Source organism: Doryrhamphus excisus, linkage group LG19 (genome assembly GCF_037039965.1).
Source record: "Doryrhamphus excisus strain RoL-2023G ecotype Guam linkage group LG19, RoL_Dexc_Guam_v1.1, whole genome shotgun sequence".
Classification (NCBI taxonomy): Eukaryota; Metazoa; Chordata; class Actinopteri; order Syngnathiformes; family Syngnathidae; genus Doryrhamphus; species Doryrhamphus excisus.
The window spans coordinates 9,146,194-9,169,476 of record NC_136375.1 but is presented as its reverse complement, the minus strand read 5'-3'; the positions used below and the strand labels follow the sequence as shown (position 1 = coordinate 9,169,476).

At 41.0% G+C, this 23,283-nt stretch overlaps 3 protein-coding genes across 5 annotated transcripts; 2 read left to right on the top strand and 1 right to left on the bottom strand.

The window, feature by feature from the left end:
- The first annotated feature begins 1,296 nt into the window (after positions 1-1,296).
- hpcal1 (hippocalcin-like 1) lies at positions 1,297-8,794 on the top strand. Of its 3 annotated transcripts, none has more exons than XM_058056631.2 (5): positions 1,297-1,374; positions 1,466-1,566; positions 6,800-7,270; positions 7,713-7,818; positions 8,245-8,794. In XM_058056631.2, exons 3-5 carry the CDS (start codon positions 6,893-6,895, stop codon positions 8,340-8,342), a joined length of 582 nt encoding a protein of 193 aa, XP_057912614.1. In that variant the 5' UTR covers positions 1,297-1,374; positions 1,466-1,566; positions 6,800-6,892; the 3' UTR covers positions 8,343-8,794. The 3 variants fall into 3 exon arrangements, with proteins under 3 accessions (XP_057912614.1, XP_057912617.1, XP_057912615.1); XM_058056632.2 differs by having other exon boundaries at positions 1,356-1,374; positions 1,469-1,566; XM_058056634.2 differs by lacking the exon at positions 1,466-1,566 and having other exon boundaries at positions 1,312-1,374.
- Positions 8,795-8,825: 31 nt separating this feature from the next.
- Positions 8,826-13,063, bottom strand: pdia6 (protein disulfide isomerase family A, member 6). Its single transcript, XM_078798987.1, has 13 exons — positions 12,920-13,063; positions 12,464-12,608; positions 12,292-12,349; positions 11,373-11,499; positions 11,179-11,285; positions 10,966-11,099; positions 10,696-10,810; positions 10,446-10,586; positions 10,285-10,369; positions 9,993-10,065; positions 9,745-9,903; positions 9,552-9,648; positions 8,826-9,320 (listed from the first exon to the last, which is right to left on the bottom strand). The coding sequence occupies exons 1-13, from the start codon at positions 12,936-12,938 to the stop codon at positions 9,246-9,248; spliced, it is 1,335 nt and encodes a 444-aa protein (XP_078655113.1). The 5' UTR covers positions 12,939-13,063; the 3' UTR covers positions 8,826-9,245.
- Positions 13,064-13,924: 861 nt separating this feature from the next.
- Positions 13,925-16,324, top strand: LOC131106939 (voltage-gated potassium channel regulatory subunit KCNF1-like). Its single transcript, XM_058056500.2, has one exon. It carries the CDS (start codon positions 14,035-14,037, stop codon positions 15,472-15,474), a length of 1,440 nt encoding a protein of 479 aa, XP_057912483.2. The 5' UTR covers positions 13,925-14,034; the 3' UTR covers positions 15,475-16,324.
- Positions 16,325-23,283: the final 6,959 nt, after the last annotated feature.

Genomic DNA, 23,283 nt, shown 5'->3' with positions numbered 1-23,283 from the left:
TCGCCATTTAATCTAGTATGTTTTTGGAATGTGGGAGGAAACCGGAGTACCTGGAGAAAACCCACGCATGCACGGGGAAAGCATGCAAACTCCACACAGAGATGGCTGAGGGTGGAATTGAACCCTGGTCTCCCTTCACAAAATTATATCATAAAAACATAGAATCATTCTAAAATAATTCAACAAAATTCCATAAGTCATTCCATAAAACAAGGCAAAACCCCCAAAAATAATTGTAAAAAATGAAGCTGAAGAGCCTGGTTCTAACATACTTTGGTGCAAGACGATGAAACGACTTGTACACAAGCAGATCTCTTTTAAAGTCTATTCTATGAGTGATAGGAAGCCCGTGCAGAAACCCAAGTACAGAATTAAAATGCTCATATTTTGTAGTTCGAGTCAGGATTCGAGCAGCAACATTCTGTTGGACAGCCGGTTTAGTGAGCCCATGTGAGAAGGCCCGTTACAGTAGTCTCACTCCAAGATTGGGTTGTACTCCTGTGTCCCATGCCCAATCATGAGTAAAGTAGTGTACAACACAAGTGTAAAAAGAAGCACCCCTCATCTCCCTAAACCCTCCTGCACCCGTTCCCTCCCCCCTCAGGTAGAGCGAGATAAACACACCATGTGCTTATAGGAACAGGTGTCAGGCTTCAGAAACACACACACACAGACGCACACACGCACGCATGCACACAGTTAATAATTGATCCACTTACTTGAAATGCTGACATACAGGCCGCACTTCCTGTGTCACTGTAACCTGCACAAGTGATGATACACTTGCATGTGCTTAATGGGTCAAAAGTCTGGAGAATAAAGAAGAAATGTTCCTACATTGTCTTGCACTTTAAAGGAACTGGTGTTAGATTATGAATTAAAAAAAAATCCAGATTGTTGTCTGTAAACGTGAGTTTTAAAGTAGAACTTTCTGAATAACATTCTTCACCCATAAAATCGGCATTTTTTGCATTCAGATGTTTTTTTCTCAGACGTGTATTTCAGATAGAGAGCTAATAATAGTCCCCAGAGATAATTTTCCACCGGACGCTGAGACTTTTTCTCCGATGGAAGCAACTAGGAGAGAGTGGAAGGAACCACTCAGTTTGTAGAGGGGTGGCGCCTGGACATATGACACACGTACGAGCAAGTAAACCATCAAAATTGAATATTTTTGACAACTAAAACATCCACTCTCTCTATTTAATATTGTTCAGAATGCTATAGGAGTACAGTTAATTCACAGAGATGTTTAATCGACGTGTAAATGACGCGTCCACCCCATTGTTGTTGTATGGACAAGCGGGATGAAAATCGAGCTCTTGTCACATCTTCCACTAACCGTCCAAGCTTCAGCATCGGCAAGACACTACGGTAAAAAAAATAACTACTATATACAATTTTATCACCAAAGTCAGCTTTTTAACACATTTCAGAGTGTATTCTTTTATATTTTGATCGTCAGAAGTTAAGGACTAGCTGCTGTGAAGACGACATAAAAGTGGACCGACCAAAGCATACTTTTATACCGGAAGACTCTTACAGCACGTTCTAAAAAAAGCAAAGGTATTTCGTTCTTTCTTTTTAAACAAACTTCTTATGACATAGCAACTCTTAGGAAGTGTGTCGTGACAATTCAAGTGACGACAGGAGGGTAGTTTGAGGGTTACACCCATTTAAGACCGCATCACATCCTTATTGCAGTCTTGGCTGTGTTGAACACAACACACGTTGGAAATCACTATTCTCGTTATTTTGACGCGAAATTGGCTGCGTGGAACAAATATAGGTGACAGAGGATATTCTATTTTTTAAATAATTATTTACTGTGTTTCACATTCCTGGAGGCAAAAAATGTCCGATTGAAAACCATTGAAAATTCAATGCAGCTGAAGTGTTTTGATTTCATATATGTCCACCAGGTGGTGCTACTTTTTCCCATTTAAACCATGCAGCAAAATCATTTAAAGGGAATTTTGCCCATCATTTACAATCATTATGTGAAACATGAACACATATTTCTTTCCCCTTTCAGTGTATTATAACACAAGAAAACATAATATGAGCTAGCTAACAATGTACGTTATTAGGACACACCTATTTCGACTATGAAGTCCTCTAAAAAAAATCTCTTAACAACGTTGCATTGTTTGATATACATGCTGTGATCATGCATTAACATGTACACTGATGATAATATATAATATATACAGCGACAACACTTAAGATGTCTGCGCTCTTTGAGATGGCTGTGTCTTTCAGCACAAAACGTGTGCTCCAGTCGTCAGGTAAAAATGCTGATGGCAAATGAGCATCTTGTACATCTTTGTAGCGATATTGAGAGCTCGGTATCCACTAGAGGGTTGATGTCGTGTTAGCCCGACATATAAAAATAGTTCTTCATGTTAGCGGCTACAATTATAATATCGCTGTAGCTTGGTTAATATACAAGTCAGTTATGTAAATGGAGCACTGTTGCCGTTATTTTTTAGCTATTTTTGTGAGCATCAAAATAAGTCTTTCCCATGGCGTCCGTTGTTAGCTAGCTCTTATTAACTCTCGAGCTAGAATGCACAGGAAAAACAATTCCCACAAAAAAGTGCAATTCTCCTTTAAATTTGCTACTGAAAGAATGCGTGTTTTGAAAGGTGTATGTGTAAAAAATATATAATAATAACATGTATGAAAACAGTGATTGTGGTTGGTGAGGCACTGACTTCTTTGGAGTTTTTTTAATGTCAATAGTGGTTACTCATGAAAATAAAACAAAACAAATGCTTTTGATACTTCTTAGACCCAATTATTTATTTTGCTTAATAAACATTTCTGTTTTATTTACCTTTTATTTGTACATGAAGTACATGCAGCCTTTCCTCCTCCAGGAAAGGTTCTGATACTTTGTTGTAAAACTCTGATCACCTCTTGGTGAGTTTGGCTACATAATTCTCCATCTTGGCAGTCAACTTCATGCATTCATTCAGTACATTATATTGATTGCTGTGTACTCTCTCAATTGTTGATGGGAATCATAACATTTGACGTTGTGTAATCGTGCTCACTAACTGGCTGCTGGAAAGGAATACTGTATAGTAAAGATATGCGCAGTGGAAAATACAACACAACAGTATCAGGCTGCCCACACATCACACCTACATGAGTTTTCCACTAAGCAGTGCAGTTCTGCACAGTTTTTGGGGGGCATTTCAATGGTCAAAAATTGTAAAATTGTGAAGCAAAGTAAATGTGATAATAGTAATAAATAATAGATAGTAATAATCGCAATAATAGGCTACCGAACGGTGGGAATGTGGGCTTTTATGTCAGAATTCCTACGCTTGCACTCTTCTGACGTTGTATGAGATGTTGGCGTGTGAGGAACAGTTGTGAAGTCAGAGGTTCACTGATGTTGCGTAGTTCATCCCCCAATGTTTGTAATCGCTTACTACATGTCTGATTATCTAGCACCCCGGATTGATGGTTGCACTGCCTCCCTTACTTGAGCTTTAGCACCACTATGCCGTTGCCTTGGCAACTGGTGTGTCAGGGGACTTCATCCTGATCCAGTGCGTGATGTTCTCCACGGTACTTCAGAGAACCAGCACAAAAAGCATGAGAAATAACTAGAGAGCTCATTTCTTATTCTCTCTTTGTATCATTTTTAACCCGATGACACCACATCGGTTCACCCCTTTGATGGTGTCTTTATTATTACCAGCACACACAAACTGAAGAGTCCTCCTGCTCTCTGAGCTCATGTTTTGTTTGATTTACGTCCAATTAAAAAGCATGAAAGAGTGCTTTAAAATGTTGGCTGTGTTTGCACAGGTGTGATCGCGGGGTAATGATGTGTGACCCTTACCAATGTTAAATGAACAACCAGATTTAAGTGAGGGCTTTACAATTTTTTTTTATAGCGGAGGAAAGGAAAAAATTGTTTGAGCTGAAGAAAGTAATCCCACATATTCTGAACCGTATTTCCTCTTCACAGGGGCATTGAATTACTCACCAGGTGTTTATTATGGGGGACATTTTTATAAATACAAATACATTTTCTATTCATTTTACTAGCATATAATTTCATTATTTCCCCAATTCTTGATTTTAAGAAAGGTGCAATGAAAAAATATGACAATTAGGGATGTCCCATATTGGCTTTTTTGCTGAAAACCGATATGCCAATTGGCGATCAAGTGGTTAGGGTTAGGGTTGGGGTTAGGGTAAGTTCAATTCCACCCTCGGTCATCTCTGTTTGGTTTTCTCCGGGTACTCCGGTTTCCTCCCACATTCCAAAAACATGCTAGGTTAATTGGCGACTCCAAATTGTCCATAGGTATGAATGAGAGTGTGAATGGTTGTTTGTCTATGTGTGCCCTGTGATTGGCTGGCCATCAGTCAAGGGTGTACCCCGCCTCTCGCCCAAAGACAGCTGGGATAGGCTCCAGCACGCCCGCGACCCTCCTGAGGATAAGCCGTATAGAAAATGAATGAATGAAAGCTATGCTGATATTGTCCAACTCTCAATTTCACATACCGATCAGCCGATACTGATATGTGTGACATGACATATTTCCTGTGGTGGAATGAACATATGTGTTGTCTACAGTATTTTGAAAATATCAGTTTCCATGAGCGAGAAAAAAAATCTAATACCAACATCAACCGATATCTCAATTTATACTGATATCAGACAATCCTAATGACAATATTTAGCATTTTACTAATTTTATTTCACAACATTACCTTGCATTGTGCTTAACGAGGCAGTATGGCAGACAAAATGGCTCACTCCATTCATGCCGTTGTTCTATGAAACAAATGAAACATACTCTTCCTGCCTGTTTTGAGACGAGGAAAACTGAAATAATCGAGTTCTTTTTCATTTATTGTGTGATTAATTCTTTTATTTTTCATCCTCCCGGGCCTGGCTGGTGCCCACGAGACAATTTTTTTATCTTGTGACAACCCTGGTATATGTATATATTACATATATATATACTATATGTATGTATATATTACATTCTGATATTGTTTGGAAACCTCAGTCACCTACGATACAGCATCATTTCTCACTTCCATCTTTTTATTTGTCGAAATTTCTACTCCTGTTCTTAGAACTTCACTGCAAATTTCAGCTTCACGGAAATGCTGCAATATAGATGTAAACATGGGACAATTTACGTCATAATATAATATGCATTTACATAATGTGTTCTATTCACATGCAGTTACAAGTCTTATTGGGCTTCTCTGTCCAAGTTCCTGTAATTAAACGCATGCACTGTTGTTTTTTTTTTTTTTTACCTTACATAAAATCATTTGCATCTGGGGAGAGAGCGACTTTGTTATGACATAGTAAAAGAGGTGAGCCTGACAGGCTGCAGTGAAACTGGCCTGCTGCTCCGTTGCAGCCTTCAGCGTGTGAAGCGGACTCATTAGGCGGGGAAGCCACTGGAAAAAGAGGACCACGCAGCACATGGGGGTTGGGAATGAGGAATGGCAAACTGGAGGGGCTCTCTGTGCCCTACTGGGCAGGCAGAATGTTCAGTCAACTCAATCTTAAAAAACGTCATCAATGCCAGTAATGTGTTTTCTCAAGAGATGACCTAATTTGGTCAAACAACCATTTACGGTAAACGTTAGTACAGCATTTGTCATTGATAAGTTAGGGACATACAAGCTTAATGGCTCGTCTAGTTTGGGAAAATACTATACTCGGATTCCTGATTTTGATGCAAGGAGTTAGAGTTCAGCCTCCAAGTGTGGCGATCACACTTAAGAAAAAAAAACAGCTGTCAGATTGTGTCACCTGCTGTGTGAGTTCATACTCTTGCTAGCACAGAAAAGCCACTTATTGCCTGGCAATGCATTTTATGTTAACAAAAAAGGGGGGATCTTTATTTACTCAACAGCAGAGAGCACCAGGCCTTTATTAGGAAGGGAGGTTATGCTGTACATGACAATACATACATACATAACAATTTAACATTCCAAGGAACAAAAAGTTTGTATGATAGTTCGAGCATAGAAAACCTATTTAAGACTTTGTAAATGTGATTTTTACTGCAAAATAACACCCCAATAGTCACTGTTACACTGTTACTGCCGCTAGCATAGCAAGCTACCACTTCCACACTACATGAGAGGAGAACCTTTTTTTTTCAAAAGGAAAAGTTTTTAATATTTTGTTTTTATTGTTTTTAATATTTGTGTGACAAAAAGAAATATTACAAATTACATTAAAAATAAATAATAGAATGAATTATACACATTATAAAATAATAATAATAGAATAAGCACTGGTCGGCCTTTGAAGTTTTTATGTTACATACTCTAGGTAGAGAATCCAAACATTCATTCAGTCATTCATTCATTTTCTACCGCTTTTCCTCACGAGGGTCGCGGGGGTGCTGGAGCCTATCCCAGCTGTCTTCAGGCAAGAGGCGGGGTACACCCTGGACTGGTTGCCAGCCAATCACAGGGCACATATAGACAAACAACCATTCACATTCACATTCATACCTATGGACAATTTGGAGTCGCCAATTAACCTAGCATGTTTTTGGAAAGTGGGAGGAAACCGGAGTACCCGGAGAAAACCCACACATGCACGGGGAGAACATGCAAACTCCACATGCAAACTCCTAGCTGTGAGGTCTGCGCACTAACCACTCAACCGCCGTGCCGCCCAGAATCCAACCATCAATCTCCCAAATCAGCACTACTGCTACTACTACGGGCGTATTGAACTCGTGAATTTCATCCAACAAAGATATTAATGACAGTTGTCTGTCCCCTGCAGGAGACAAGGAAGCGGAGTGGTCATCTAAAACAAAAGCAGTGGTAGTGTGGAGCGCTAGCAGGGATACTGTAGAAACACCAGCCCAGCTTCATCATGGGAAAACAGAACAGTAAGCTACGACCTGAGGTCCTCAACGATTTGAGAGAGAACACAGAGTTCACCGACCACGAGCTGCAGGAGTGGTACCGCGGCTTCCTTAAGGACTGCCCCACGGGTCACCTGACCGTGGAGGAGTTCAAGAAGATCTACGCTAACTTTTTTCCCTACGGAGACGCCTCTAAGTTCGCCGAGCATGTCTTCCGCACGTTCGACACCAACTGCGACGCCACCATCGACTTCAGGGAGTTCATCATCGCGCTGAGTGTGACTTCTCGTGGTGGGCTGGAGCAGAAACTGCGCTGGGCCTTCAGCATGTATGATCTGGATGGGAACGGCTATATCAGTCGGGCTGAGATGCTGGAGATAGTCCAGGTGAGGGCCCTTTTTCTACAGGTACTACCTGATACAAGGGGTCTATTTAATTATTCGTAGTACCAAGCCGTGCCGGTTTCCATATTATAAAAGGGTTACATTTGAGCATCACTATTTTTGACTTGGATGACTTGAGACACGCAAAAAACCTGCTTTCGGGGTGCATGTCGCACGGTAGATGTACTGTATGCCCTTTCTGTGGTTATATTTATTACTCCAGTGTGGTGAGCAGAGCTGCCTGCTGGGTCGTATCAATATTGGCTTTAGCCTGTTGTGTTTGCCCATAAGAAATGCATCAATGCTTTTGTTGCTCTTCAGGTGTTTTTGCCCCCATGCTTTCTCCTCGTTCTACCAAGACGACCTTTCTGAAGAGTACAAAACATACCATTCAAAATGTTAACAGTTATAAATGTCTTGAGTAAAAATAACCATCCTTTTGTAGGCCATTTATAAGATGGTGTCTTCAGTGATGAAGATGCCCGAGGATGAATCCACACCGGAGAAACGTACGGATAAGATCTTTAGACAGATGGATATCGACAATGACGGTGAGTTTCAGCAAAAACATATCAATAACACTGCGCCGCTTCGTCACCTAACATGTGTTACACAACTACCAACAGAGCGTGGATTATTATCTGTTCATGGGAAAGAAACATGTTACATAAAGGCATATGTTTCATACACATCTGACCTAACCCTGAAAGTAAGCTACACACACACAATCACACAGCTTTTGGAGTTTTATAATTTGACAATACATCACCTCTTATTTAATGACAATGCTCATGGTTTTCATTTCATGGGCTTCCCCCATTCCCCCATTTTTGGACACATGGTGCCTTGCAATTGGTCACTTGATCCCAATGACAGTCATAATACACTATGACAGCAAGCCCACAGCACCACCTGGTGGCCAACGTGCCAACTGGCTGTTCCTTAAGTGTGCTGCTTTTGTGCCGTGTACCGGACAGGTCGCTTGTCCTTGGAGGAGTTCATTAAAGGTGCCAAGAGTGACCCGTCCATCGTCAGACTCCTGCAGTCCGATCAGGGAACCTCTCGTCAGTTCTGAGGCTGCACTGTTGTTCACCTGATTTAAAGGGGAAAAACATGGTCCTGACATGTACAGTATAGCACTCCACGTCTTATGTTTACATTATCGTGGCTTCTTTTCTGTGGACTGATGGGCTTATTCTGTGTAAATGCATTTCATCCCCCCTCTCCCCCCATCCGCTCAAGTGCCATATCATATATTTATATTGACTGGATCACTTCTAAGTATTATGACTCCAGCTATGTTACATTAAGAAATGAATATTAAATTTTAACTGTGGAGAAGTGACTATATGTTGCTCAGGAATGCTCAGTGGCTGTTCTATACACAAGATGTATATGCCTTTAGTATTGCATGCACTCTGTGGAATGCATTTTTATGTGACTTTCAATACAGAGACTGTGGTTGTTTAAGGTTTTATTATTGTAACAAACATGTTTTCACACAATTGAAATAAAGTTTGTGTAAGAAAAATCTACACAACATGTTGCGCATGAACCCCCCCACCCCTGCCCAACCCACCGAGGGACTCACCCATTGGATCAGAACAGAAAAAAAAATTCAGAGGTTTAACATTTAAGTATTTTGAATCCACATTTTAAAATAGGCGCTTTGAGAAAGAGACAAATGAACAATGGAAAGATTACAATCAGAACGTCCTGCCCTCCTTTCTAAATATGCTCCATTGTTTCAGCAGTTAACTGGGGGATGAAAAGTGCCCCCCACCCCCCACTGTGTGACAAACGATGTGAGAAATGAGGCGCCTCCTCTGGAGTATTTCAGTAACTGCGACCGAACGGGCCTTCCATCCATCCACAGGAGAAGGGAAGGTGAAGGTCGTATAGGACCAGACCAGATCCAAGCTTAACAGTCTGGGTCGGATCCTGGTCCCCCTCCTCCCCTATTGTTTTTTTTTTCTTCTCATAACTCAGTTTTGTCATAGGTGACATCATCAAGTTCCACGTCACTAAGGTCATAGTCCTCCTCCTCAGGAAGCTGGGTGATAGAAAACAACACAATGAGCATGTTTTTTTTATGTTTCTCTTAAAAAACTACTTTCAGACGATGCCATTTAAAAAGTACTTTAGACAATTATGCATATATTGTAACCTAACACTAACGTCATAACACTCTGGTCATTGAAATGTTGCCCTCACCTGACCATCTTATATATTGTAACCTAACACTAACGTCATAACACTCTGGTCATTGAAATGTTCACCTCACCTGACCATCTTTACCATCCCAGGGTTCAACGGTGTGAATTTTAGGCATGACTCCGCCTCCCAATGTGGCGGTGGAGCCTCGACCGACAGAAAGCTCCCTGCAAAAAAAAAAAAAAAAGTGTGTTATTCCTTGCTGCTTTTAAATGTTCTTTCCGTCCTTTCTCAAAAATGCAAACGGAGCATGCAGGCCTCACCTGAGGAATTCGTGAATTCCGGTGTCGCTGAAGGAGCCCCTGAGGAGAGCGAATTTCATCTTGCGTGTGTTGATGGCGGCCATGGCCGGGTAGCCGAAGCCACCGATACCCAGGGAGGCCTCAAGCTCCATCTGAGCGCCAGCCTCGGTCCACAGCCAGCTGATGAAGGAAGGAGAAATCTGTTAAGTCATTTCTCCAACGAGATTCCGAAGACTCTAGACCACATGATGCAGTCCGTCAGTTCTTACCCCCACATCTTCTTCTTGTACTTGTCCGCCATCTTCATCATTACGTCCAAGTAGCTGTTTCTACCAGCAGCACCTGTTTACATAAAAAGTACAGACTTTAGATGCACTCAGATATTTAGTACGGTTACAGAAAGTGCAGTTAGACAACATTGGGTCTTGTCAAAGCATCTTCCTGCTAGAAAATGTTGAGTGAATTAACTGAGCTGTTTTATGCCATCAAAACCTACCTATAACCTACCGCCTATTCCCAATTTAAAGAAAAGAAACCAATACGCAGATGTGTGTGTCTCACCTGTGTCCAAAATGTGCGGCAGGACGGAGATGATGCACAGCTGACTGTCCTCACACGTCTTCTTCAGGGCGTCTTCATTGATGATCTGCACGACCGACACATTCAGGCTGTTATTTTTCAACTTCCTGTGTCTACATACTTTTGTCTTGACACCAACTGACCTCTACTAGTTCAGGAGCTGGGGCGTTATCAGAGAACAGATCCAGGGCCCTGGCGATGATGTCGCTTCGGGAGCGTCCTCCCTGGTAGTCCTCGGGCTCCTCGCCCTTGCGGAATATCTTAATGGTGGGAAAGCCTCGGATCTGCACAGGCGGAGGAGCAGGTATTTTAAGTTAAGAGTGCACCGCTTGATTGCAATGAATAATCAATGTGCTGTACTGCACGTGCATACATTCATGCTGTGATACTCACCCCATAGCGGCTGGACACCCCCTGATGTACCGTTGCATCCACAGCTCCGAGGCGAACCATGCCCTTGGTCTGCTCCTTGACGGCTGTAGCGGCGGCTGCCCACTCAGGCTCCAGACTGGCGATTGCACAAACAGGAGTTCAATGTTTTTTGCAACTTTACAACTGTTGTCTTCCCCAAAATTTCTGTTTAACTTGTTCATTTGTGTGACATTAAGGGTTCATTTTTTGTTGTACACACTACAAAAATCACTTTCCAAGAGTACAACTCACTTCTTGCAGTGTCCACACCAGGGGGCGAAGAACTCCACCATCCACACTTCGTTGCTCTCCAGGACCATCTCGTTGAAGTTGTCGTCTGTGAGCTCCACCACGTCCTTTTTGCTGCCTCCACTGTCACCGCCACTCTATTGACGATTGAGAGGGAGGGGGGTGACACTCAGCTTTTAATAAGCAACATTAAAGCTCATTTGAGTCATCTCATACCTGTCTGTTGTACCCAGAGCTGCCAGACTTGCCGCTGAGACGCTCTTTGACAAGAGTGCGTAGAGCGCTCATAGCTCCGTCCACGATAGCCTGGCTCGTGCGTCCACCTGAGGGATGCAAGGAACTTCAAATGAGTTGACATCGCTTTTTGAATGGAGCTCAAAAATGAGGTAGAACATGCTCTCCTTGAGTACCTTGATAATCCTCTGGTTTGTTCTTGTTGGCACCAAAGATCTTGATGGTGGGGAAGCCTCTGACGCCATATTGGCCTCCCAGAGACTTGTGCTGGTCTGCGTCTACTGCACCAACCTTCACAATACCCTTTGAGGCGGCACAGGAAGGACAACATTCAAGCATGTCCAAGTGGAGACTATGGAGTACAATACTCCACCAACAAGGTACGCTAACGTTAATGTTTATTTTGGCCCATTTTAGCCTTGCTTATTCTCACGAGGGTCGCGGGGGATGCTGGAGCCTATCCCAGCTGTCTTCGGGCAAGAGGCGGGGTACACCCTGGACTGGTCGCCAGCCAATCACAGGGCACATATAGACAAACAACCATTCACACTCACATTCATACCTATGGACAATTTGGAGTCACCAATTAACCTAGCATGTTTTTGGAATGTGGGAGGAAACCGGAGGACCCGGAGAAAACCCACACATGCACAGGGAGAACATGCAAACTCCACAGACATGTCCGAGGGTGGGATTGAACTCGGGTCTCCTAGCTGTGAGGTCTGCGTGCTAACCACTCGACCGCCGTGCAGCCTCCATTTTAGCCATGTATCCTCAAATGTTACAATAGCCTAAAAAGTGGCACGGAATGAGACTCATTATTCATGTGTTTCATCCAAGAAGAGACTGAGGGCAGCATGACAAGAGCTCTGTGGCCACTTTGAGACTGTGGAGTCAAATACTGAAACATCTGGGTAAGGCAACATTCGTATGTGTGTAATTTATAGACATATACACTTGGTACTTGGTACTAATAGCCAATACAGAAGCAAATAGAACCTTACAGCAAGAAAGTGAACATCCACAATTCCACAAGCTTCTTAGTATGCATTTCCATTAAACTAAATGTATCCTTATAGCACAAACGGTGTTTACCTTGAGGGCTGTGGCTGCCTTCTTCCAGTCTGGTGTCAGATTTTGACAGTGTCCACACCTGTAAATGTCATGTGATGACTGTTAATTTGCTATCAATCATTTGTGCGTACAAGTAGCTCAGCATGATTTAGTTCTAGTGGAACACTCCCAGCCCAGGTGTGTGTTCACTCACCAGGGAGCATAGAACTCCACCAGCCAAAGACTGTCGCTTTGGATCACCTCGCTATTGAAGTTGGATGGGGTCAATTCGATGACATCATCGCTGGAGGAATAAAAGGCGCTGATACACACAAGCAGCGAGCAACCCAACGACACTCCTGCAAAAATATGTTATATATATATGACCAAATACAACGTACTGACGCATAGCAGAGCTATAGCAGTCAATGTAAAACACGAATAATATAAATTATATGATACGGCTTAAAAAACACTAAAACGAGTAATATAACATGAGCACGTTGTTGCTTAAAATTGAGGTTTGTATTGAATTAGAGGGGCCTCCAAACATTTGGTTCTGCAAGCTAGCCAAACAAAGCTAATCTTTCTGAAAAGCTGTTCTCAAACAAACGTCACATTTGTAACGTGTCAAAGAAGTTACGAAAACTACAGCACAAGTCAGACTCACCAAAAAGTTGTGATTTCATGGTTTGAGGCTCTCCCACGACTTATTCTCTTGCTAGCAAACAAACATACAACGGTTGCTGCTGTAGCGCCGAGCAGAAGAGTCAATGGACGAGACTCACCGTGGCCCACGCCGATTGGCTGAAAATGAGCGCTCCTCGCAGCCGACCAATCAGAAGGCGCCGTGTAAGGTTAAAGGTAGTGCTACGTTCACCAACAATTTGGTGAAACGTGGGAAATGACGAATACCTAAATGCCGAGTTCCCAAAATAAATATCTAAAAGTTGTTTATTTTTAGAGCGCAATAATACTTTTCGAAAAAGTGGTGGTGAAAGTCCACATATTGTGCTTTCCCGAATTGAAGCTTAACATTTTGGACGCTACAAGGCAAGTAAACGCATGATCTCAACACCACGACCACCGGTTTCAGAAAAAATAGTATCACTAGTAGTAATTTAAAGTATTAAAATATCACAGCAATTTAATTCAAATAGTTAAAAAAAGTTAGTATGGTTACAAGTCAAATGAGGACTACTTTTTGTGGGAGTGTGGCAGATTAGGCACTAGGTGGAGACAAATTACTTCTATTGTAAGTACCAAGCACGTATTAAGTCTTTTAAATGTGTTTCCCCCAGCTTGTATCATTATCTTTTTCGTATTTACAAATGAGATTAAGAAGATACAGTAAAATAATTTACTGTATTTCGATGGCCCAATTCTGACAACTAAATTATCAAGCGCTCACCAACAGACAATTAGGTAAACATGTAAGAAATCAATATAAATATTCATTTTATGCAATGGCCATACTCGTCGTTCGTGCAAACGTGATCAATGAATCGAGAATATTCTACAACACTGTTCAGAAAGGAAATCAAGTCGAGCCTTCAAAGTAAAATCCTTATAAATACACCGGAAGTGAAAGGCTTGGTTGTTTCTCACTTCTCACCCACACTCGCTTCATATCCAACTTAGTCTGCGCGCACAGCTTCCAAACGCAGGCAGACTTCTCACAGAAACGACGTATGACTTTCATTTTTTTTTACATGTTTTGAAGTACCCTGCTGACTTACTTAGACTTGTCCAACAAGTTTAAGAGAATCACCCCTCCTCATAACGATGTGGGGGACCCACAGGAGCAGACACGCGGACTGGAGCGGCTCCGAAGCCAGCAGCGACTACTCGGAGATCGTGGTGAACATCGGTGGGGTGAAACAGGTGTTTTGCGGGGACGTTCTCAACCGCTTCCCGGACACCCGCTTGGCCGAGCTGGTGAACTCAATGTCTCACCAGTCCACGGAGGATATCGCTACAATGTGTGACGACTACGACCCGGATAACGGAGAGTTTTACTTTGACAGGGATCCAGATGCGTTCAGGTGCATTACTGAGCTTTATTACTACGGGGAGATCCACGTGAAGCGAGGCATCTGCCCCATCTGCTTCATGAAGGAGATGGAGTTTTGGAAAGTTGGCTCTGATTACTTGGATGAGTGCTGCAAGAGCAACTTAAAGGAGGTGGAAGAAGAACTTGCAGAGATTGCAGAGAAGGTGAGGACTATCCTGGTGGACCGGGAAGGAGATCCAACAGCAAGTGGCTGGCAGCGATTCCAGACGTGCTTGTGGAGGCTCATGGAGAAGCCGGAGTCCTCCTTCCCTGCACATATCATCGCCATCATCTCCTTTATCTTCATCCTCATCTCCTCTGTGGTGATGTGTGTAGGCACCATCCCGGATATGCAGGTGGAGGACCAAGAGGGCAACCTCATGGAGCACCCCACCTTGGAGATCATCGAGACGGTGTGCATCGGCTGGTTCACCATCGAGTACATCCTACGCCTCATCTCCTCGCCCAATAAAGTCAAATTCATGCTAGCCTTCATGAACATCATCGACTTCATGGCCATCATGCCCTTCTTCATGGTGCTCCTCCTGACCTCTCTGGGTGCAGGCATGATGGAGCTGGCCAACGTGCAGCAGGCGGTGCAGGCTTTACGTATAATGCGCATTGCGCGTATTTTCAAGCTGGCGCGCCACTCTTCAGGACTGCAGACCCTCACATCTGCCCTGAAGAGCAGCTTGAAGGAGCTGGGCCTGCTCCTCATGTACATGGGCGTCGGGGTGTTCCTCTTCTCCGCACTGGGCTACACCATGGAGCAGAACCACCCGGAGACCTTATTCACCAGCATACCGCAGTCCTTCTGGTGGGCTGTCATCACCATGACTACGGTGGGCTACGGAGACGTGTACCCCAAGACCACTTTAGGGAGGTGCAACGCCGCCATCAGCTTCCTGTGCGGCGTGATCGCCATCGCCCTACCCATCCATCCCATCATCAACAACTTTGTCTTGTTCTACAACAAGCAGCAGGTGCTGGAGACGGCTGCCAAGCATGAGATTGAACTGATGGCCTTGCGCTCGGGTAATGATGGCGGGCAGGTCGACACCCACAAACACGTGTGTCACGTGGGGGGGCACCGACATGTCGTCGCTGAAGGCCCAGGGAGCGGCGACCACCCGGACCCCCAACATGGACACCAGCTTGGGGAGCACAGCTGAAAGAGCAGGGAGGAGGGTGCAATTTAAAAATAAAAATAAGTATATATATAGTGGAACCTCTAAAGTCAAACAACCATGAGGTCTTAAAGTCTGCAGTTTTCATGAAAATTCTTTTCATGCCCCAAATGCTGTACAAAACACAAAAAAATCAGCATTAAAGCGCATTTTTCAAATCTTTCTAACATGAAATTACAAGAAGTAATCTCATATTCAAAGCACTCCAACATCACATAGACTATTTATTTAGTCGTTTTTAATGTAATTAGCTTCTTTTTACACTTAAAATGTTGAAAAAAAACGTGACACATGACTCACTAAAAGGTCAAACAAAAACTTTGTGTAATTCGGAATACATTCGTCCCTCGCTATATCATGTTTTTTCAGAAATTAATTCATAAACGATTGCTGTTTCCTGGTCTATTATTTATCAAAATATTGAAATCAATCTGATATGTAGTATTCTGGTCACTAGGTGGCAATATTAAATATTACACTACCTTAATGCATGAAGTTAGCTATGGCATGTCTGACATGATCGAGTGGGAAAAAAAGTTATATCCTCATATCCAGTGTGGAAGTGGTAAGTTTTTGGCTTCTTAAGTTGACAAAAAAAAATAAGTTCAAGACAAACAGTCTGCTAGCTTGCGAGCTAACAGCCATCCCCTGCAGCATAACAGTCGCAATGTGGTGTAAACAATGAGTGTAAAGGTGACTAGGGCTGTAATAATCTTAAAAACCACATCTAAAAGGTACGTTTTTTTATGCTCTAACTAAAATTCCGAATGATATTTGTAGTTAAAGTTCAAGTCTGACCCTTTCATTGTGTTAACATTCTCATGTAACATTCTCAGTAGACTAAGAACATTACCTGTACAGTTCATAAAGACGACAACAGTTTGACCCTGGAACAGATTATTTATAGTTCCATTACTTTCTATTGGGAAACTATTTCAGTTTTTAACCTCATTAGAGGTTCTACTGTAGTGGAAGTCGTAATACTTAAGCTATCTTGTTGATTTTTGTTTACATGATGTGATGTGATGTGACTTCTTTAACACCGTACTTGGACATGTTGTCAAAAAGTCTGAAAACCGCCGGCATAAAACAAAGAAACAAACCCACACTACACCTTTACAACTAGGAAAGTATGATTATGAACAGGAAACCGAAAGATCACTTGGGAAATTGTCTCTTATAGGTTTTAAATGAGTTTGAAGGAATCGGTCCTAAAGGGACGTATAGAGTAAGGATTGATCTCTTTGTGCAGCGAGTCCCTGCAGGTGGATAAAATGTGACTGGACAACTTCATCTTTTACGTTTGTGCTTTGTGCTGTACTTTATTGCTGTGTATAAATGTTACTTTCAGTGTTATTATTGTACCCAAAGGGGATACACTGAATTCATTGTCATTTCATATTTTATGTACAAAAAAGGTCACCCTCTCAATTCTAGATGTACATTTCTTAGATGGTCAAAAGTGCACCATTTTCCCCACTTTGCATATTGGAAGACATCCATTGGGATGCATTGTGGTGGTCTCCATTATACTGAGAGCGATTTTCCCGTGTAGCGAACCACAAAAACAAGCACATTGTTGAATTCATACCAAAGCATAACATTATTATCAAGTGTGCCTAATGTTGTGGCCGTAAGGGAGTGCAGCAGCTCCATTTACACTCACAGCTGTCCGTGGTGTGTCTTGTCCTGTCACTGTAATTTCGGACACTGCATGACTGCGTGAGGCAACGCATCAGATATAAACTCCATCCATGCAGAGCAGGAATGTTTCAAAGGTTGTGACCTCTGCATGCAGGCTGCTATTCCCAACACAAACTTCACAAAGGCACCGTATGGATTGATTTCATCGTTGTGTTGACCTCTCAGTCTTTGTGTGTAACTATGGGGTGCAAGGCGCAAAGTCATTCTCTAGAAAAGCAAATAAACTGTAACTGACTGTAAATGCATGCAATGCGGGATTAGCTAAATTTAATATATACCCATCCATCCATTTTCTGTAACGCTTGTCTGAGTATATACTGCATTTAAATTAAAAGGAATAAAAAAACTCCTTATAATAAAGGCAGTTCATTCAAAAGGTACAGCGAAAGTAATCAGATTACTTCAGATACAACAGGATTACTCTATTTCAACATGCTCGAAAAGGAGCAGGAGGAAGCAGAGATTTAATCCCATTCATTAATGCCACTTTCAAATTGGGAGAGAAAAAAATACATAGATAGCTTATGAAAAAATTGTATATATCAAAATAAGTTTGCAATTAAATACAATTAACTAAAAAAATTAAATTAAGAAAATCAATTGTATTGTTAGAAAAAAAACGAACATACTAAACAGTATGGAAGTAAATGGAAGTAAATAACATTGGAGAAAATATACAGGATCGATATAATGGTGATGCTGTTCCACCCCAGTCCTGTAGGTAGTGATAATGTACCATACCAAGTGAGTCACTGCCTCCTCTCGGCCCTGATGTGGACTGTATTGGATAAAAGTTAAAATACATTTCTCTCTGGTTTCTTCTTCTTCTTTACGTGTGACGTACGTTTAGGTTTTCCAATGTATAAGAAATTTGTTCCAATAAATATTGTAATGACCCTTAGGGGTGTTATGTGTTATGTGTTGTATTTGCATATGTTGCCATGGAGATACATGTTCCGGGGTTGGGAAGGAAAAGGGGTGACGGACAGGAAGTGAGGCAGAACCGGCATGTTAGAGAGTTGTTAAGTGTGGGTTAAGGCTGTGACAGTAGCGCTTGTTAATAATCATTGCTCTTGGACATTAATTAAAAAAACGGCTGTTGTGTCGTAACAAAGCAAAATATGGTGATACAGAGTATTGAAATAAACATGTTTAATGAAGATCACGGTTGAAAATAAAATAGATTGTGGTTAAAAATTCTTTAAGGTGCTAGCATAGATGCTAATAGGTGTATAAATGAGGATAGCTTGGCCACCTCTCAGTAACAGCTGATTTCCGGCGAAAATCGTGTGATTGGCATATGCCAACAAAAAGAACCTGTGGCTAGCTAGCACTAATATTGCAGGCGCAGCGACCTTTTCGTGCAGTGTAGTGTCTTTACCCTCACTACCATCTTTGGCAGTGTCGCTGTTCACGTCTGAGGTGTGGAATCTAATCTACGAACATACTGGTGTAAAAAGAATATGAAGAACAACACTTGGCCGAGTATGGTGAGTTTTTGGAGGCTCCCGTCAAACGACAGCTAAGCCATGTAGCTAACACACACCATTATGTGTGTGTGACAGTCAGAAAGCTATAGAATTCAACGGAAGGGAGCAACCTTTCTGAACGTGGAAGTTCGCCAAAGTCTCCTTAAAGAAGCCGTCCCATCCTCTGGAAGTTTCACGACTTATCTCCAAAAAGTAAGTCAAATATATTTTTGTGTAAATTAAGGTGATTTTATGGTCCGTTTTCTCATATAACCTCCCCTCCCCATTTATTAATTAGTAATTTTACTAGTGAGGACCTATTTTTCGGGGCCCCTGGCAGTCAAGGGACCTTGAGATTGTCCTGATTTCCCCCTTTATACGGCATCTCTGACCAGTAACACTCATCGTGAATAAATTGAAAAATGTATAATCAATCCACGAGTGGCAGCATAATATGGAGGACCAAAACTGCCAAAATAATAAATAAATAAATAAATAAATAAAAGTGGAAATAAAAACAAAAATGAAAAAAAGAAATCAAAAAATTAAATACAAAAAATAAATATAAATGGAAATAAAAACAAAAATAAAAAAATATATAAATAAATAAATAAAAGCAAAAATAAATACAAAAATAAAAAACAAGATTCAAAAATTAAAAATAAATACAAAAATAAATATATAAATAGAATTACATATCAATAAATAAATAAAAGCACTCTGCTCTCATATGTATTTATTTCATGCTGCAGACAATGTCAGCTTGAAATGCAGAAGGAAAAACTATTCAAATGAGGGGGCGGTCCTAAGTGTGCCTTGGGTTGAACTGTTCGCCTATTGGTTGATCGACATGTGAGTGCGAAAATCGACTAGGTATGCCTGCAAACAGCCACAGCAAGAGGAAGTCACCACACCACTCTCAATGGCGGGCAGATATTTCGGATAATGCTTCCCTGGATTACCTGCTTTTCCGGGTGGCAGCCTTATTGGAGCAGTTAATTCACACAAATGAAACAACAGACTCAGAGGGCGACGCTGTTTCATACTTACCACGTTCCAAATCATCCTAACGATTGGCAGCGTCCCTGAGAAGCTCGGACACCGACTTCCTGGTGGACCCCGCCATTATTGTCCCGGTAAATGTATACTTTTCTCCCTGTATACTTCCTCTTGCTGTGGCCGTTTGCAGGCATACCTAGTCGATTTTTGCACTCACATGTCGATCAACCAATAGGCGAACAGTTCAACCCAAGACAAACTTAGGACCGCCCCCTCATTTGAATAGTTTTCCTTCTGCATTTCTATGAGGACCAAAACTGCCAAAATAATAAATAAATAAAAGTGAAAATAAAAACAAAAATGAAAAAAAAAATCAAAAAATTAAATACAAAAAATAAATATAAATGGAAATAAAAACAAAAATAAAAAATATATAAATAAATACAAAAATAAAAAAACAAGATTCAAAAATATTTTTTTTGTTTTTATTTCCATTTATATTTATTTTTTTGTATTTAATTTTTTTTTTTGTTTGTTTTTATTTCCACTTTTATTTATTTATTTATTTATTATTTTGGCAGTTTTGGTCCTCCATAGCATAAAACACTAATGCTACAAATACACACAAAGTTGGTGCTTATGTTGTATATGGAGACACTGCCATCTACTGGCAAGGCATGCACATGACACCTTTTTGTGAATATAAACGTATTCCTTAGATCAGAGGTCCGAAGTGCGTCCGGGTCCATTTGTGGCCCTTGGCTGTTTTTTTATTGGCCTGTGGCACATTTTATTAAAATATTATTAAGCATGAAAACTGATTTTTTTTAACAAGAATAAAGTCAAAATATTAAAGGGGACTTATTATGGTAATTTTTCAGAGTCGTGGACTCCTATCGAGCAGCTACACACGATAACCAGCACATAAAGCTTTATAGTTCTTCCAAAATCTGCACCTATTCAGCTGTATTTATTTGGATTTTGTAGTTCCCGCAAAAACAGTCAGTTTTAATTTATTCCACCCACAGACCGCCTGCAGGCACGCCCACTCCGCTGTGATTGGTCACACTCGCTGCAAGCGGTGTACTGTATAGGAGTTGATAACAAACGGCGATGTATCTTTTTAAAATGTTTGTTTTTAATTTCGGTATTGGATTCCGAATCTGATCCGGAATCTATATGCCGATATCAATTTCTGATACCGATACCGATGTGTAACATGACATATCACTTGTGGTGGAATGAACACATATGTTGTTTACAGTATTTCTGATACTGATGTCAACCGATATCACATTTTTATGCTGATAATTATCGGACATCCCTAAAAAAAAGCTTTTTCATCTATCTGATAAAGCTGATATGCAGTTTTTTTTGTATATAACGTCTTAGCATATGTACATGTGTTGCTTTCGAAAATATCAAAGTGGCTCTTGCATCCTTTCATTTGTCACTTTGTGGCCCTCAGTGGAACTGGTTTGGACACCCCTGCATTATATCGCTGTCGATATTGGCCTCTCTGCCTTCACACAGTGACCTCCTGCTGGCCACTGCTTGTTTGTTGCACCTCCACTGGGCTGCAGGCTGAAATAAAGATCACACGTGAGTTCAATGTACACACGCCGTCCGCCCACTCGTTTTCCAAACAGGACCGGACTATCTCGGCTGACCAGCAGCCTTAGAGAAAGGCCTTTGTGCGGTGTGACAGGTGGAGCCGGAATGTCAAAGGCCCACATTGTGCGAGGGCGGAGGGGGTAAAGGTGCAGGGGACATTATGCAAATAAAACATGCATCTTCAGGTTCAAATATAGATTCACAAGCGCTCGTTACAAGCATCGCCTCCAGTGCACAGTAGCATGCATGTACGTGTTGGATAATCACTATTTTCACACCCACGTGTTGCTCGTCTGAGGCATTCTGTGGGCGCATAAATATATACTTTCAGCCAAAAATAATCATTACTGGAAGATAACGTTGCTGTTCATGTGGCACTTTCCAATCGACATAAATATAGTTCTTGTGACAATATACTGACAGTGTGCTTCATTGGACACTAAGTAAAGCTATCTTGAGTTACAGGAGTGAGGGTGGACAACAATGACACAGCAGCATATTTGAAAAGCAATGTTTGCCTACGTAGGCAATATAATTCCTGCCAGCTGACCTGCACCTCTCATTGTTTTCTGATGATGACACATTACCACGCTGTGTGCATAGTCACATGACAGCACTTTACCCCCTGTCTCGTCTTACAGGACTGTTGTTGCAATGGTGATTTAAAGACACGTTTCAAGCATAGCTTTCACTTTGGCACAAATTTATCCATATATACATGTAATGTGTAAACAGCATAACACAAAAAGTGGTTGTTTTACATGACATAACACCGCAAACTATGTACATTTAAAAAAAAAATTGCTACTGAACTGAGTTTGGCCCACGCTCGTGCGCATTAAAAATTCCCTTCAATGTGTAACCTCCTTTACACAATACGGTGAGATGCCTTTTCACTTCCTGGTTGCTGCAGAGCGTGTATTTCAATAGGAAATATGCAGGCTGAGTTCTTATATAATGTACCATACATGCTGTCTTCTATTGAGGAGTTGTATCATCGCCTCTCTGTGCCTCTTGCGCAAGAAAATGGAAAAGATGTATAAATATGGCTTTGGTAGCAAATGGGTTGGAAAAAAAACTTTTTAAAATTATATAAATAAATAAATACAATTTCTTTTAATTTTTATGGATTTTTGGAAGGTTAAAATGACTTTTAAAAAATATATAATTATTTATTTAGAGGGCAAAGTTTGTACAAGCGCTGTACCCTCACTAGTCAAGATAATGTTAGCACTGAAGCTAGCACAGCTTACTACTGTACTGTTTTATATTTTCTCTATCTTAAAATAATATATTTGTTCAATTTTTACGGATTTTGGGAAGGTTAACATACCTTTTTTTTAAAAAAAAAAGATCATTATTTATATGGCAAGATTTGTACAAGCGCTGACTAGCCCTCACTAGTCAAAATAATGTTAGCACTGAAGCTAGCGCAGCTTCCTACTGTAGTCTTTTATATTTTCTCAGATATATAAAAATTATATTTTTTGAATTTTTGGGGGGGCAGGTTAACATGCTTTCAAAAAAAAAAAAGATAATTCATGTATGCAGCAAAGTTTGTACAAGCATTTAGGCAAAAATAACGCTAGCACCGAGCTAGAGCAGTGTCTTCTAGTGCTGTTGAACATTTTGTGTAATATATGAGAAAGGCAAAAGGTATTGAATGGAATGTAATTTAATAAAAATAATTAAGGTTTACCTCATGAAATATAAATATATAAACAATTGGATTTTGATGTTCAGTTTGCTAAACATACACAATGCTCAACCAATATTACAGACCACTAAAGTAGGTGATCCAATGTTAAAGATGCTATTCCATCCTTATGGAAGTCATTTAAAGTGCAATTGTTACATAGTGCTGCTTTAATGAAACACATTCTAGTACTAAGACAAAAGATAAGATAAAAGGAGACTGATTGCTCTTCTCGTGAGTCCTGAGGCGCTACAAATGAGACATTTAAATGGATTCCTATCCATAAACTGGTCAAACACTTTCATTTGAATA